Here is a 17,074-nt window from a genome sequence, read left to right on the forward strand (position 1 = left end):
TGTACTGTTTTCAGAAGATTATGGTGCACAAAACAACTAGGCATGCAGGCTTAGATTAAGAATCAGAACAGACCTTGCCATCAGCCTCAGCAGAAGCAGCAGGGGAGGGCTCCTGGGAGGCAGGTGCCAAAGCACTTGGAACTTTAGAAGACTAAAGGCAAAAAATGCAGGGGGAAAAAAAATCAAGGATGCCAAAAATGCATTGAGAAACACTATAAATGTGAATTTTTCACCTCTGTAACAAAATAGTAAAATAACATGAAAAATGAAAGTAATCATGGGAGATAAAAATTGTTTGCCCTGCCTATTTCCTGTATCGTCACCGTTGTGTTCTTCAGATGAGTACGTAGGAGGAGAAATCCAAAAGCTTTGTTTTTATTTTTGTTATTTGATAAAGATTCTTTTCTGGCAAAGAATTCAAAATAACAAAATTTTATACACACTTTAATATATGCAACCATCATAGGTATTATTGGTAATTAAAATGTTATGTGGATATTGTCTTTTGTCTCTAAGAAGTCATTAGTCATTTCAACTGATTTTACAAGCTGATAAAGTGGCTGACTGAATTTTCTTTTTTTTACAGTATTTTTATTTATTTATTTATTTATTTTTGCAGTTTTTGGCCAGGGCTGAGTTTGAACCCGCCACCTCCGGCATATGGGATCAGCGCCCTAATCCTTTGAGCCACAGGCACTGCCCCACTGACTGAATTTTTTTAAAGGCAGCTTTAATGCTTAAAAGCCACCTATAAATATTTATTCCATTGTATTAAAAATACTATTAACTTTAAATTTAAAAAAAAATCACCGTTTTAAACATGCTTATCTTTACTCAAAACAATTAAATAGTTCTAATGAAGTATTAAAAAAAAAGAAAAAATTGCTCCTAGAACTGAATAATACTGAGGCACACCAATCCACCTTTGGGTATTAGGAATGTGCTTTCAAAACAGTTTTCTTTACCTTGTCTCGTGGTACAGCTGAAGGTAATTCTCTTGCTAGCCTGTTTCTCCTTTGTTCCTATAAAAAACACAAGCAAAACAGAAGTGATTATCAGAGTACTGAGTATTTACCTACTAAAAAATGTTCATCTTAATTGATAAGTATGGAATAACTTTCAGGTGTATCCTCACTTTTGGGACTCATGCTATAATTATCATATTTTAAAACACATAAGAAAGCATTTAACCCAATGCTTCTCAATCTTTTCCTGCCTCAACACAGTTGAGGGATACAATAGAGTGTTAGTAACAGTGGCTTCCTGTAGCAGCGATTCTCAAAGGAAAGGCAGCAGATGGACATCTCTCCCTTTGCCACTAAGTTAAGAAACCTTGATTTAAACTGTCCCCACATATATGTGGAACGTAAGTCTCCAGCATACCATGTAGAATCTGAAGCACACAGATCACAGAAAACTTAGCAAAGTCTTTAAAAATCACTCTAACGTGCAGTTTTGTGTTAAAATTCACACAACTCCTACACACAGAACTATAACTTAAGGAAATATCCATGATTGAGGTTATCCTTAAAAACTGTTCCATTTTCCTTATCCTAAAGCTATCTCCAGGAAATAAATGGTGTTGACGACTGATAGTCCTTTCTGTAACTTGGCTGATTTAGCAGACTGATCAACTGCCCACTGTTATAATTTGCTAATCTTATCAAAGTAACCAACCATAGCACAAAGGTAAAGAAACTTAAATACAAATCAACATGCACCTGCTATATCTAAGCACTATGAAAGGGTCAGGATTATGAAGACACAGAAATATGCAGATGGTGATGATGGATCTCTCACAGGTGGCGTCAAATGTAGGAGGAAAGCATTTAGGTTAAATACAGCCAAAACTGCTCCTAAATATAAAGTATTTCTTTTTTTTTTTTTTAAATATAAAGTATTTTATGGACTCAAATTTCCAAAAAAGTTTAACAAACTTGACAATGACATTTTATGTGTAAGAATTTTTTGACAGAAATTTGACCCATTTTCATTTGTTCATGAGGTTAGCCAGTGACAAAAGATATAAGAGGTAAAAATGGATATTAATCTTTAGAATAAAGAGTATGTATAAATATACAATTTGAAGAGGGATACAACGCAAAAGGCAGGGAATCTAAAGAACAGCAATTCTCATCCTAGTTCTGTTTATAACTTTCAGAGTCAAATGAAAACAATTTTTAACACTTTTATATACTTCAACCTGAATAAGCTATAAGGTCCTGACTAGACCTTAGGTGGCCCTGGACCCCAGCAACCTGGCTTACTAGCTTTAAGTAAACAGGTTACCAACTCTTTCTAATCTTTGGGTTTTCCAATCGGTTAACATTATCTACCCTCAAAGGGCTATGGCAAAGATTAAATGAGAATATTCACATGAAGTTCTTTGGCACACTTATTAAAACCAGAGACATACTCACTGTAGAAAAATACTAATCTAAAACTGACCTTGTCAATATAACAGAACTGCTCTAGATACGTGTTTTCCATGAAGTTGGTTTCAATGTTAAAAAAAAACTAAATCCTTTAAGCAAGTGTCTACATGCTAATTTTTAACATAACTGTTAACTAGTGCAATTTGAGTGCTTTATTCATATATGCATTTTGGAATTGTTTATGATAGTAATAATCACCCCAGCTATGTAACAACAACAACAAAAAAACACCCAGCTCCCTATACCTATTTAGGAGAAAGTACGTGTTTCCTATTAACAGTGCCCTGCAAAGTTAGCACCAAAGGAATATATCCCCTGTGGGCCTCAAGCTTCTCATCTTTTTTAACCATAGTTGAAGTCAGTAACCCAGGGTCCCTTCCAGTTCTTAGTGGCATGTTTAAAATTTTCTTTCCACCATATGCAGAAATAGGAATTTGGTATAGGAAGAGAGTCTGAGGTCTTAACTGGATTCGGAAATAGCAGAAAAACAGTGTTCTTAGATAAAAGTGGAAGAGAAAAAATGAGCATCTGGATAAATTGCTCTCTCCACCAGCCTTGGCTCTGAGATCTTACACAATTTGTTATATTAACATCAAAAGGAAAAAAAAATAAATGAAATGTAGCCACCCTATTAGTGATGAAAAGACTCTTCTGCTTTTCCAAATGTATGGAAAGATGGGTAATTCTTAAATGCTTCTTTTACAATTTTCAGAGCCAAATGAAAACAATTTTTAACACTCACTTTATTTAAAACACTTCAACCTGAATAAGCTATAAGTCAGTGAAATAAAACCAGGCAGTTCTTCAACACTAAATCAGTAAATTCCCAGATTCTCTCTTGAATTCCAGCTGAAAGTAGGAATAATGCCTCCAGCTGGTTTTGAGAACTTAAGAAAAAATGTTTCCTAGCATAAAATAGGCACTAATATGGTGCATGTCTATTTTATAGTTATCTCATGCTAAATAAGTTAGACATGATTGAATTACAACAGATTTTCTACCTGTGAAAAAGAACAGTTTCAGTTGTATTTACCTCGATATTATTGTTCATTAGCCCACAAGCATCAGCAAAGTCTGGATGTTTTGTGTTGATATAAGCCAATTCAATTGCCACTAAGTTATGGACCTAGAAAAAATAAAGTTAGGCTATCTTCAAAATTAGGTCAACCCAAGTTTAGATTGAGAAAAACTTATAAAATCTATTAAACACAATACTGAAAAAGTACAGGAAATTCATGCCTACATACTGAGTAATTAGACTCCAACTGAAAAACTGTATGCCAAATGATAATTTGCTCTAACTTTTAAATTACATCTCAGCATCTAGAATTCCATTACTATGGGGAGGAAATGACATTAAGGCAAGCTAGAAGTATTTTATTGCTAGGAAAAAGAAAACTGTCTACTTGATACAAATATAAGGTCCAGGGCTTTCTGCAATTCTTTTATTAAAACCTCAGATCATCCACTCTTCCATATCAAAGTTTTAGTTCAGGGTCCATAATAAGAAAACAGTTCATAATCAGACATAAGTGCCCGCCTATGGCTTAGTGGGCAGGGCGCCGGGCACATATACCAAGGGTAGTGGGTTCAAACCCAGCCCAGCCAAACTGCAACAACAAAAAAACAGCCGGGCATTGTGGCGGGTGCCTGTATTCCCAGCTACTGCGGAGGCTGAGGCAAGGGAATCGCCTACGCCCAGGAGTTGGAGGTTGCTGTGAGCTGTGTGACGCCACAGCACTCTACCAAGGGCGATAAGGTATAAACTCTGTCTCTACAAAATAATAATAAATAATCAGACATAAGTAAAAGATGTTAACTTTATTTGGGTAAAGATACATTTTAAGGACCTGAGACAGTGACTGATGAGTGTTAATTATGAAGCACCTAGTTAAAATATCTTACGTGGTTCAAAATCCTAAGGGGCTAATAATCAAAAAGAAAAGTTGAAATTAATTTCTCCAGCCCTCTATAGAATTTCTAAGGCTTACAGAGAGAATAAATTTAAGTCCTTTACTATGTTCTCTGCACTATCCTGACAAACCTAAGGTATCAGAACAGCACATACAGCCTCAGAACTAGGTGAAGGAGTCTATTCAAGGGAAGACCCCGTGATTTTGGTGGAATCAGAGAGGAGTGCTGAGAGCAGGCTAAGTTCGTTTCTAGACATCTGAATCTGAGCTTTATCCTTGTTAAGGGAACAATCAAGCAGTGGCACTTAACATTCTATACTTCCAAGGATGGTTTTGTACTCTTAGTAACCTCGACTGGGGCTCACCATCCTGAGCCAGGGACCCAAATGCACTTTTAATGACCATAAAAAAGAAAAAACAAAAAACAAAAAAACCCAGCGAACAATTAGAGGCATAAGGGCAATTTTAAATGTTTGTCCCATATTTCTGCCAATTTCAGCATTTTTATTGCTGTGGATAGCAGCAACCCACAGAATAGTAGCAAACAACTATGATATTATAGTACTAGGTCATCAAACAAGCAAACCGTACAAGTGGCCAGATTATCTTGGCGTACTTCATAAACTAATAACATGCTATAAAGGTTCACTTTGCTAAGGCTGAAGGCAAAGTTGGTTTTCCACTTTATCAGTGGCACTATGTAACAGAGCAAAACTTCTACAACCAATCTCATGAAAGCCTGTGGCTGTAGGCTAACAATGATTAAAATATGAAGAAAAAAATATGCCAGAATTATTGAAATTTTTCATTGAAATAAGATTAAAATTCACTTTTTTTGTTTTTTGAAACAGTTTCTCACTTTGTCACCCTGGGTAGAGTGCTATGGCATCATAGCTCACAGCAACCTCAAATTCTTGGGCTCAAGAGATCCTCTTGCCTCAGCCTCCCGAGTAGCTGGGACTACAGGCACCCACCACAATACTCAGCTAGTTTTAGAGATGGGATCTCACTCTTGCTCAGGCTGGTCTCAAACTCCTGAGTTCAAGCAATCCACCTGCCTTGGCAAAACTCACTTTTTTCCTCCCAATACACTCAGAAACATTATGCCTAAACTCTTTTTTTTTTTTTTTTTTTTTTTTTTATGGTTTTTGGCCGGGGCTGGGTTTGAACCCGCCACCTCCGGCATATGGGACCGGTGCCCTACTCCTTGAGCCACAGGCGCTGCCCACATTATGCCTAAACTCTAATCATATAATGCTGTATTAAAAAGCAACCAAACAAAACTTTAAACTTTTATTAATGGTGAATACAATGATGATTTGCGACACAGTAGCTCACCATTTCATTTGTAACAGGCAACCTTTTACGAAGAAGACAAGTCACTACTTCAACTATGGCATCATGAAGTTTAGGAAAACGTAGTAATTCCTATAAATAAAGAGAAAAAGAAAAGTACCATTTATTTATCACCTAATGATCACTGAAATTCTGAATTAGATCTGGAAGTTTCATCTATGAATATTCAAATTCTCAAATCACTTTTAGATAAGAGAAACAGATTTTAACTTCTTGCCTATCTTATACATTCCTACTCACCCTATGAAATCACCACCTCACGTCCTTTACTGGTTACTCTGAAATCTGTCGTTTGCATTTCTCTCAGGTTACCTGTGTACTGTAGTTGCTACAGTGCTGAATGATCCTTTGCATTTCCTCATGAACAAGTTCCACACAACGGAGGCTGGGCTCTTCTAGACGTTTAATCTGCCGCTTGACCAGTAATTCAAATGAAACCTCAGGCACAAACAAAGCAGGACGAGGACCCTGAAAAAATAAAACTTACACCTCTTACTGTAGGTACATGTAATTTCAGTTCTTCCCAAAGTTTAAAGAACTAAATCACATTTTTTGGTAATTTTCATAAAAACTGCTTCTTAATTTTCAAGTATGAGAGGAAAATAAACTATACAATTAATTTAAAAAGGTAACAGTATATGGATAAGAAAATGAACCTCATTTTTTTAAATAGAAAAAATTTATAGCAAGTAACTCTTCATGTTACAGTACTACTTTCCAATAAACCATATAGCCATAATTTATGTGTATTTCAGATATAAAACTATCCTTTGGGGTTTTTTTACATATAGTACAATTTCCAGTGTGATGATATTTCAATGAGAAAAAGATCCCATTCACAATAAAAACACCATCATCCCTGAGTCCACAGACGATAAGCCTGGTCAGGATGTCCCCCAGGGGAGCCGTCCCTGTAGAAGGGGCTTCCCTTTGTTCTGGGTTGACAATTCACAGCAAGTGACGTGTACAGAGCCCCAGTGAGAGTCCTAGGGGTCTAAGCCCACAGCAGAGCAGAGAATTAGCAACTGCACAGAGCCTGACTTTGCATTGTAATCTGCACAACCCCAGTTGGAAGTGTGACATGGAAGTGTTTCATTAAACTTCTTCTTAGCTGTTCTTTGCTGACAGCCCCCCAAATCTATCTTCCAGTGAGCAGAAAAGTTGAGAATTTTACAATGGGAAATTACTCAGGACTGCTAATAAAAAAACATGGTCTTTTGTAACATGTTTCCCCAGCATCTGACGCATTAGTGAACCTCATTTTTTTTTTTTAAGTTACTTTATTTATTTATTTATTTATTTTTTTGCCAGGGCTGGGTTTGAACCCGCCACCTCCGGCATATGGGACCACTGCCCTACTCCTTGAGCCACAGGAGCCACCCGAACCTCATTTTTTAAGTCTGAAAATTAAGCATACTCACAGTAGCATTTCTAATGGCAGTCAAAATGTCAATAGTGTTAAGGCCACCAAGGGGGTCAACAGATTCTAAGGTTCGCCCAAAAGTCTCATGGAAAATGTAACAAATTCTAGCACCACCACATCTGAAAGGCAATGAAGTATACGGTTTCTAGCATTACAAAGGTAAAGAAGCTGTAAGTTAGAAGTCTATTAGCTTTAAGGTCACCTCAATTACTGAAAAAACCTCAGATAAACACAGTCCCTTCATATTTCCACGTGTTCTCAACCAGCAGTCATTTTGTGATATATGATAACTGTTGTGACATAAAACGTTAGTTAACTAAGAATTGCTAAACACTTTTTCTCTGCCCTAGTTTTCTTCAACTAGACCATTGAGTTTCCTTAAGGACAGGAAACAGTGCCTTATTTATTTCTGTTCATCCACAATCTAAAATGGAGGTCTGCAAACACTTACTGCGAAGAACCAGATAGAAAATTTTTAGGCTTTTACAGGCCATACAGTCTCCTACAACACTCAGCAAAAGCAGCCAGACAATATATAAACAAATAAGCATAGCTGTGTTCCAATAAAACTTAGGTATACTGAGTTTTATATTTTATGTAATTTTCACATGCCCTGAAATACTCTTCTTTGAATTTTTTTTTTTCATTTTTATATTTATAGTCATTCTCAAATAGTAGGCTGTCATCCACGGGCACCTAATCCTGGCTTTTAGACAGACTAAATCTCTTGACCTAGCACCTTATATTTCCCATCTTGTTTAATAATTAAAGACGCTGGTGTTATTTTTTTTAATTTAAGTCCAGTTGAAGTCTACAAATATCTTATTAATGTCTCCCCAAATCATCCCTCCTCTCTATTTTTACCACCACTATTCAACAGTTCAGATAAAAGACACTAGTCCAACATCATGTTTGCTGAAGTAACCACAAAAAGACAAATACTGTATGATTCCACTTACATGAAATATCTATAATAGGCAAATTCATACAGATAGTAAATTACATGTTGCTGGGATTAAAGGAGAGAGCCATGGAGAGTAATTGCTTAATAGGTATAGAATCTCTGTTGAAGTGATGAAAAATTTTGGAAATAGATACTTATGATGGTTGCACAACATTGTGAATGCAATTGACACACTTAAATATGGTTGAAATTACCAGTGATTGGTCTTTCTGCCACCAACCTTTCCCTTCTCTAAATAATTGTTAAATTCTTGTAATCCCAGAAAGAAATGCAATTGGTCTCTCTTCAGTGTTCCCAGAAAGAAATGCAATTGGTCTCTCTTAGAAGGTTGATTATTAGGCAGACACAGATGATTAATTTATTAACTATTTACAAAATGGCCCATATATGTTATATGCCCTTTTCTGGATATATATTACATTTAACAATAAGAAATGCTTAAATAGGGCGGCGCCTGTGGCTCAGTGAGTAGGGCGCCGCCCCATATACCGAGGGTGGCGGGTTCAAACCCAGCCCCGGCCAAACTGCAACCAAAAAATAGCCGGGCGTTGTGGCGGGCGCCTGTAGTCCCAGCTGCTCCGGAGGCTGAGGCAAGAGAATCACGTAAGCCCAAGAGTTAGAGGTTGCTGTGAGCCGTGTGACGCCACGGCACTCTACCCGAGGGCAGTACAGTGAGACTCTGTCTCTACAAAAAAAAAAAAAAAAATGCTTAAATAAAATAATTATACTTAGGCGGCGCCTGTGGCTCAGTGAGTAGGGCGCTGGCCCCATATACTGAAGGTGGTGGGTTCAAACCCAGCCCCAGCCAAACTGCAACAAAAAATAGCTGGGCATTGTGGCAGGTGCCTGTAGTCCCAGCTACTAGGGAGGCTGAGGCAAGAGAATAGCCTAAGCCCAGGAGTTGGAGGTTGCTGTGAGCTGTGACGCCACAGCACTCTACCCAGGGCGACAAAGTGAGACTCTGTCTCAAAAAAAATAATAATAATTATACTTAAGCCTCATACCACTTTAACCTACTTTACCCACTAAACTCCTTAAGGGCCATTGTTGTAATCTTTGTTTTCCTCAATATACCATACATGTAATGACCATTCAAGAATTAGTCTGTTAAATAATTTACTTCTCTATGGAGTTAACTCATATAAAAGATTACCTTGGTCACACTAAGGTACACCAAACTACACATATAACAAACAAACACACACACTCAAATTCAATATAAAATTGATGAAATCTGAATAAGCCCTATAGATTGCACCAATATTCATTGTCACACTGTCATTGTGCTATAGTTATACCAGATGTCAATGCTGGGGAAGTGGGTTGGGTTGGAAGATGCACAGGACCTCCCTGTACATTTCTAAGTAACTTCTTTTTTTTTTTTTTTTATTATTTTTTTTTTGTAGAGACAGAGTTTCACTTTATTGCCCTCGGTACAGTGCCGTGGCGTCACACAGCTCACAGCAACCTCCAACTCCTGGGCTTAGGCGATTCTCCTGCCTCAGCCTCCCGAGTAGCTGGGACTACAGACGCCTGCCACAACGCCTGGCTATTTTTTTGTTGCAGTTTGGCCGGGGCCGGGTTTGAACCCGCCACCCTCGGTATATGGGGCCGGCACCCTGCTCACTGAGCCACAGGCACTGCCCTCTAAGTAACTTCTTAACAGTCTATATTTATTTCAAAGTAAGTTTTTTAATGAAGGTGTAAAAAGGGACATTATAGTAGTAATAAAACAGTATAAGGGTTTGAGCACATCATACCCTTTACTCTAGTAAGGCTACTTCTAGGAATTTACCTTCATGGTAACACCATGCCCAGAGATAGGTGCAACATACAACAGCGTTTATATATGTGTATGATTGAAAACAAACTATCCAATAGGAGGGGACTGGTTCAATAAATGAGGGTATATCTAAAAAGCAAAATACTATTCTCATGCTCAGAATGATAATGTAATGTCTAATATAAGCTAGAAAGTTATTTGTGACATGTTATTTTAAAGAATGATTCCAAAATATCATGTGTACCATCTGGTTTTCAGACAAGTATATAATACAGGTATTTGTCTGGATTTGTTAGGAATCATGAGTAATTTTCTCCTTCCTCTCTCTACCTATCCTTCCCTCTCCCTCTCTCTTTCTCCCTTCTCTCCTTCCTTTTTTCTTCTCTTTTCTTTCCTTCCTTCCTCTTCTTTCTTTCTTCCCTTTCTTTTCTTTCTTCTGACAGGATCGGAACATGTTGCCCTGGCTGGCTTCAAACTCCTAGACTCAAGAGATCCTCCTGCCACAGTCTTCCAAGTAGCTGAGACTACAGGCATGCACCATTGTGTAATTTTAGTTTTATGTTTTATTTCTACTCATCTGCATTTTCTAATTTTTCATGAACAATTACACTGTATATATTAATGAAACATTTTTTAAAATCAAGAAATATTTTTAAATGCTTATCAATTTAAATGCTTATAATTTTTACTGTGCTTTACATAGTTTATAAACTATAATTTATACAGCATTTTTACATACATCAGACATCATCCTATCATTTCTACCAAAAAATTCCTTTATAGAATAAATCACAGATAATCTCAGCTATAGTTGCTTTAACAGGTAACCAAATGTACAGAAAAATTGATTTACTCACAGCTCTGAAGTTTCAATATATTTTGCAGTTCCTTCAATAGTGTTACAGTATTCTGTAGCAAATTTGGTGATAAGCTGGAGTAAAGTAGCACTTTTATCATCCACAGGTTCACCATAGCTATTTAGAAGAGACTGATACTGAGCAGCTAGAACATTTATTCTTGTTTTCAACTCTGGTAAGCAATCTCTGATGTGATGCATCAGTAACCTAATGAAAGTTAGAAAAGAAGGATTTTAAAATCAAACTGTGTTCTGAAGCTCAAAGCCTTTTCCCTCAAATTGTCAAAAATTTCCTAATTAAAACATTTTAAGGCTCAGCACCTATAGCTCAAGTGGCTAAGGCACCAGCCACATACATCAAAACTGGGAGGTTCAAATCCAGCCTGAGCCTGCCAAACAATTATGACAACTACAACCAAAAAAACAGAAAAAAATGGCCAGGCGTTGTGGCGGGCGCCTTTTAGTCCCAGCTACTTGGGAGGCTGAGGCAAGAGAATTGCTTAAACCCAGGAGTTGGAGCTTGCTGTGAGCTGTGATGCCATGGCACTGTACCCAAGGCAATAGCTTACCGCTCTTGTCTCAAAAAAAAAAAAAATTTTAAATTCACTTGAGCATCCATTCAAGACTACATGATTTAATGAAAACCATTGCAATAAAAATAATGACATCGGCTCAGCGCCTGTGGCTCGAGCAGCTAAAGTGCCAGCCACATACACCTGAGCTGGTGGGTTCGAATCCAGCCTGGGCCTGCCAAACAACAATGATGGCTGCAACCAAAAAATAGCCAGCATTGTGGCGGGTGCCTGTAGTCCCAGCTAGTTGGGAGGCAGAGGCAGGAGAATCACTTGAGCCCAGGAGTTGCAGGTTGCTGTGAGCTGTGATGCCATACCACTCTACCCAGGGCGACAGCTTGAGGTTCTGTCTCAAAAAAAAAAAAAAAAAAAAAAACGACATCTACTTTACAAGAATATACTATATAAGAAATAAAAAGTGAAACTGTACAAAACAGCAGGAAAAGGTAAGGAACTGAAAATGAAAGCTCTCAGACACCTCTTGGCAAAACAAATCCATTTCATTTCTGTAAAATAAAAAAAAAAAAAATTACCTGTTTAGAGTCCTAGCAAGATACTTTGTTCCATTTCTATTGGCCAGAGATGGATATTTCTTTTGAAGAAAAGCATATTCATCACGGATTGAATCAGCCACACTCTTCTTATTGTTAATATCTAGCTGGCTCCTACGGGTGAAAAATTAAAAAAACTATTGAGCTATAGTTAATTGTTGTCCTCTCCCTACTTGAGATGATGGTGATGATCAAGGTCACACATTAAGTAGCATGACAAGTAGTAGTAAGTAGTAAGGCAAGATTTGAACTATGTGACTTTATAGTAAGGCCTGAATAGTTTAAGCTTCATTATTACCATTAACCATAGACAAAAGCAGAACACTTAACACAGATACACGGGTGCAAAAATATAACCAGTTGTATATTTTGTATCTTAATCAGTTGTATATTTTATCTATGGACAATTAATTTCTACCAACATAATTAAGTTAACTTAAAGAGCAATCACCTACAATTATAACAAACAGTGTTATGCCAGTGTCATATGCCTGAAAAGGAGATAGTTGGAATTGGGGGAAAGTAAGTAGGAGTAGGGGTTGGGACAGAAGGACTTACAGAGGCAGACAACTGGAATGGATCTTAAATACCACATAGTAAAACATTTTCATTTTAAAAAGCTTAAGACCCAAAGATGTTAGGTGTCATTTATATCCCATATTATATTTAGTTTATAGAAGAATTTGGACTACAACCCAGATCTCGTGATAATTTCAATGTTTTCTGTCATATAAAGGCCTTGGACAAAGAAAGGTCTTCCTGTGGATCCAGTTCTACCCTTGACTAGTTACGTAACTTTGTTAAATGAATAACTGGAGTTTTCTGATTATAATATAGACATCAACAGCTACCTCAGATTCCAAGAGATACCATTTGCAAATTGCTCACAGCAGTTGGTCTAAAACATAATTAGATACTCAATAATAGTTTCCTTTCTCCAACTTTTAATACCAACTATTTATGATAACTTTAATAAAATTTCTCCAAGTCACATCATGGCAATTAAACAGAATCACTAATGCTAAGAGACCTACCAATCTATTAAAATCCTACCCCTTAAACTCTTTCTCGATTGGGTACAAATTAGGTAAGACTTTTTTCTTTACCCAGTGCCTCCTCATACATAGTTTAACATAATAGGCAAGATGGGCGGTGCCTGTGGCTCAGTCAGTAAGGCGCTGGCCCCATATACAGAGGGTGGCGGGTTCAAGCCCGGCCCCGGCTGAACTGCAACCAAAAAATAGCCGAGCGTTGTGGCCGGCGCCTGTAGTCCCAGCTGCTCGGGAGGCTGAGGCAAGAAAATCGCTTATGCCCAGGAGTTGGAGGTTGCTGTGAGCTGTGTGATGCCATGGCACTCTACCGAGGGCCATAAAGTGAGACTCTGTCTCTACAAAAAAAAAAAAGAAAACATAATAGGCAAGAATTCTTGAAGTTCTGCTATTAAATTAGCTTCCATCTCTTGACACTGCTAATTTTAGAAACATTTTCCACTAAAAATGTGCACGGGAGGCTTTAGTCAATCTCTTTTCTTCTGTTAGAGCAATGGATTCTTTAGCAATACCAAGACTATAATAAAAGGGGGGAAAATAGACCCATTCAACATTTCAGATATTCAGACTTGCTTTGAAATGAGAATGCCGTAATTCCTGTCCCATTCTTAATTACTAACCTGTTTACTACTCCAATTATTCCAAGTTTCACTGGAATAACTCTTCCCATCAGTACGTCCATGGCATCAGTACCGGCATCCATGAGATCAAGTTTAGTGATTACAGCCAGGGTTCTGCGACCTGGTAAATGCAAAAGAAAGGAGGGAGAGAGGGAGAACATACAACCCAGTAAGTAAAGCCATTAAGTATTAATTTTTAAAAAATCCTTACCTGTAATAATCCTATCTAACACTACCTCTATCATCATTTTAGTAGTACCTTTCCCTTTTATTTTTTTGTAGAGACAGGGTCTTGCTGTGTTGCTCATGATGGTCTTGAACTCTGGGCCTCAAGCAGTCCTATGCCTTGGCCTCCCAAAGTGCTAGGCATTACAGGTGTGAGCCACTGTGCCTAAAATGTCTGTAACTTGGTAATGCTTTTCTTAACCTTCACTTACAAGTACTTTTTAAAAAATGTTTTAAACATTGTGTATAATTTCTAAAATTTTTTCAGATATATTTTTTATTAGCTCTTATGGCTATTTTATAAGCTTTAAAAAATGTTTGAAATTGGGGCAGCGCCTGTGGCTCAAGGAGTAGGGCGCCAGCCCCATATACCGCAGGTGGTGGGTTCAAACCCAGCCCCGGTCAAAAACTGCAACAACAAAAAAAAAGTTTGAAATTTGCTGTTTTTTGGTTGCAATTCTATGAGTTTTGACAAATCCAAAGAGATAACATTACCACCTCAAGACATTGTTCCCCCATATTTTCCTGTGCTAACCAATCAAACTTGTTTGCCTTTTCTAGAATGGTATATAAATGTTATATTATATTACAGCCTTTTTTGAATCCAGCTTCAATGCATTTGAAGAGATCTGTGTGGCTGGATGACCATCAACAGTTCATTTTTTTCATTGCCGAGTAGTCTACCATTGTATGGAACATACTACAGTTTGGTTATTCATTCTTCATTTGAGAAATATCTCTTTCTAGTTTTTCTGAAATGTGAATAAAGCTGCTATAGATGTTTGCATATAGTTTTTTGTATGAACATTGATTCTCATTTAACATAAATAATTATACCTAAGAGTGGGATTGCTGATCTAACTTTACAAGAAAGTGACAAATTGTTTCCCAAAGTGGCTATATGATTCCTATCAGCAAGATGTGAAAGCTGTAGCTCCTCTGCTCTGCAGTGTACAGTTATACCTATGGTAGTTTTCAGTTATAAGCATTTTTCTGTATTGCTCCAAATTTAAAAAATCATCCTTTTTATTTCATGTTATTATTTGAATTTACTTAATCATTCCTATTGCTGGCCATATTAATTGTTTCTAATCTTTGATACTTTAAGTAATATTGGGTTGGATTATTTCCTTACTATATATATTACTAGATTAAGATTAGTAGATCAGGGCAGTGCCTGTGGCTCAAGGAGTAGGGCACCGGTCCCATATGCCGGAGGTGGCGGGTTCATAACTAGCCCCGGCCAAAAAAAAACAAACAAACAAAAATAAAGATTAGTAGATCAAAAAGTATAACTATATTTATGGCTGAAGTGTCAGTTTAAAATAGAGCTAATACATACAAACTAACAACTTACTTTAAATAATAAAATATAAATAAATCCTCAGATATTTAACTGAAATGAACATTAATTATTCGTGTAGTAAAAATAGCTTCTTATGTAAAGTTTTAAAAAATTATGTTAAATAACCTTGCTTGTGGGAATATTTTAGCAGTCTTAGCACTAACATTTCCTATCATATCAATTTTTCATTTGAAATTCTTCTTCAAAGCAGGAAAAGAAAAACAAGCCATGCTCTTCAGACCCTCCATATTCAGATAAAAAAAGGGTTTTTTTAAAGGGGCAAAGCATACGTTTTATTAGCAATAACCACTCTCTTATATGCTAGCATTGTGTATATACTAAGAGATGCATACATCATTAGTTAAGTATCAGTGAGTCAAAATATAAACTAATCCTTGGGGTTATGAATGCTTCATAAAAGGATTTTTACCAGGCGGCGCCTGTGGCTCAGCGGTGTAGGGCACTGGCCCCATATACCAAGGGTGGCGAGTTCAAACCCAGCCCCAGCCAAACTACAACAAAAAAATAGCCGGGTGTTGTGGCAGGTGCCTGTAGTCCCAGCTACTCGGGAGGCTGAGGCAAGAGAATCGCCTAAGCCCAGGCGTTGGAGGTTGTTGTGAGCTGTGTGACACCACAGTACTCTACCAAGGGCGATAAAGTGAGACTGTCTCTACCAATAAAAAAAAGAATTTTTTACCTTTATTTCTAAGAATTCCCTGTGCCTTGAGCAAGTCTGAATATTTTCTACCTCTGCAGAATGTAAATACCATAATTTTCCACTGTACCCTAGTGATCTACAATGATTATTTACTATCTATCTATCCTCCACTTTTTTGGGGGGATTCATTGAGGGTACAATAAGCCAGGTTACACTGATTGCAATTGTTAGGTAAAGTCCCTCTTGCAATCATGTCTTGCCCCCAGAAAGTATGACATACACCAAGGCCCCACCCCGCCCCTCCGTCCCTCTTTCTGCTTTTCGTCCCCACCCATAACCTTAATTGTCATTAATTGTCCTCATATCAAAATTGAGTACATAGGACTCATGCTTCTCCATTCTTGTGATGCTTTACTAAGAATAATGTCTTCCACTTCCATCCAGGTTAATACAAAGGATGTGAAGTCTCCATTTTTTTTAATAGTTGAATAGTATTCCATGGTGTACATATACCACAGCTCGTTAATCCATTCCTGGGTTGGTGGGCATTTAGGCTGTTTCCACATTTTGGCGATAGTAAGTTGAGCTGCAAGAAACAGTCTAGTACAAGTGTCCTTATGATAAAAGGATTTTTTTCCTTCTGGGTAGATGCCCAGTAATGGGATTGCCGGATCGAATGGGAGGTCTAGCTTGAGTGCTTTGAGGTTTCTCCGTACTTCCTTCCAGAAAGGTTGTACTAGTTTGCAGTCCCACCAGCAGTGTAAAAGTGTTCCCTTCTCTCCACATCCACGCCAGCATCTGCAGTTTTGAGATTTTGTGATGTGGGCCATTCTCACTGAGGTTAGATGATATCTCAGGGTTGTTTTGATTTGCATTTCTCTAATATATAGAGATGATGAACATTTTTTCATATGTTTGTTAGCCATTCGTCTGTCTTCCTTAGAGAAGGTTCTATTCATATCTCTTGCCCATTGATATATGAGATTGTTGGCTTTTTTCATGTGGATTGAGTTCTCTATAGATCCTAGTTATCAAGCTTTTGTCTGATTGAAAATATGCAAATATCCTTTCCCATTGTGTAGGTTGTCTCTTTGCTTTGGTTGTTGTCTCCTTAGCTGTACATATCCTCCACTTTTTTTTAAAAGAGACAGTCTGTGTAGTTGGGCTGGCCTCAAACTCCTGGGCTTAAGAAATATTCCTGTCTTAGGTTTTATATACATACATACATACACATATATATATATTTTTTTTTTTTTTTTTTTTTGAGACTGGGTCTTGGCTGGCCTTGAACTACTGGCCTCAAACAACCATCCCAAAGTCCCAA

At 37.4% G+C, this 17,074-nt stretch overlaps 1 protein-coding gene across 11 annotated transcripts in view; it reads right to left on the reverse strand.

The window, feature by feature from the left end:
- DNM1L (dynamin 1 like) overlaps positions 1-17,074 on the reverse strand; it is a 59,915-nt gene that overhangs the window by 7,671 nt on the left and 35,170 nt on the right. For 6 of the 11 annotated variants that reach the window (XM_053556936.1, XM_053556934.1, XM_053556941.1 and 3 more), the window contains 9 exons: positions 13,523-13,643; positions 11,836-11,967; positions 10,732-10,938; positions 7,126-7,246; positions 6,017-6,172; positions 5,687-5,776; positions 3,469-3,561; positions 966-1,022; positions 74-151 (listed from right to left, as the gene is read on the reverse strand). In XM_053556936.1, the coding sequence (XP_053412911.1) occupies positions 74-151; positions 966-1,022; positions 3,469-3,561; positions 5,687-5,776; positions 6,017-6,172; positions 7,126-7,246; positions 10,732-10,938; positions 11,836-11,967; positions 13,523-13,643 (1,055 nt within the window). The remainder of the gene's footprint in view (positions 1-73; positions 152-965; positions 1,023-3,468; positions 3,562-5,686; positions 5,777-6,016; positions 6,173-7,125; positions 7,247-10,731; positions 10,939-11,835; positions 11,968-13,522; positions 13,644-17,074) is intronic. The other 5 variants (XM_053556945.1, XM_053556944.1, XM_053556943.1 and 2 more) reach the window with 1 other exon arrangement.

This window comes from Nycticebus coucang, chromosome 12 (assembly GCF_027406575.1).
Source record: "Nycticebus coucang isolate mNycCou1 chromosome 12, mNycCou1.pri, whole genome shotgun sequence".
Taxonomy (NCBI): domain Eukaryota; kingdom Metazoa; phylum Chordata; class Mammalia; order Primates; family Lorisidae; genus Nycticebus; species Nycticebus coucang.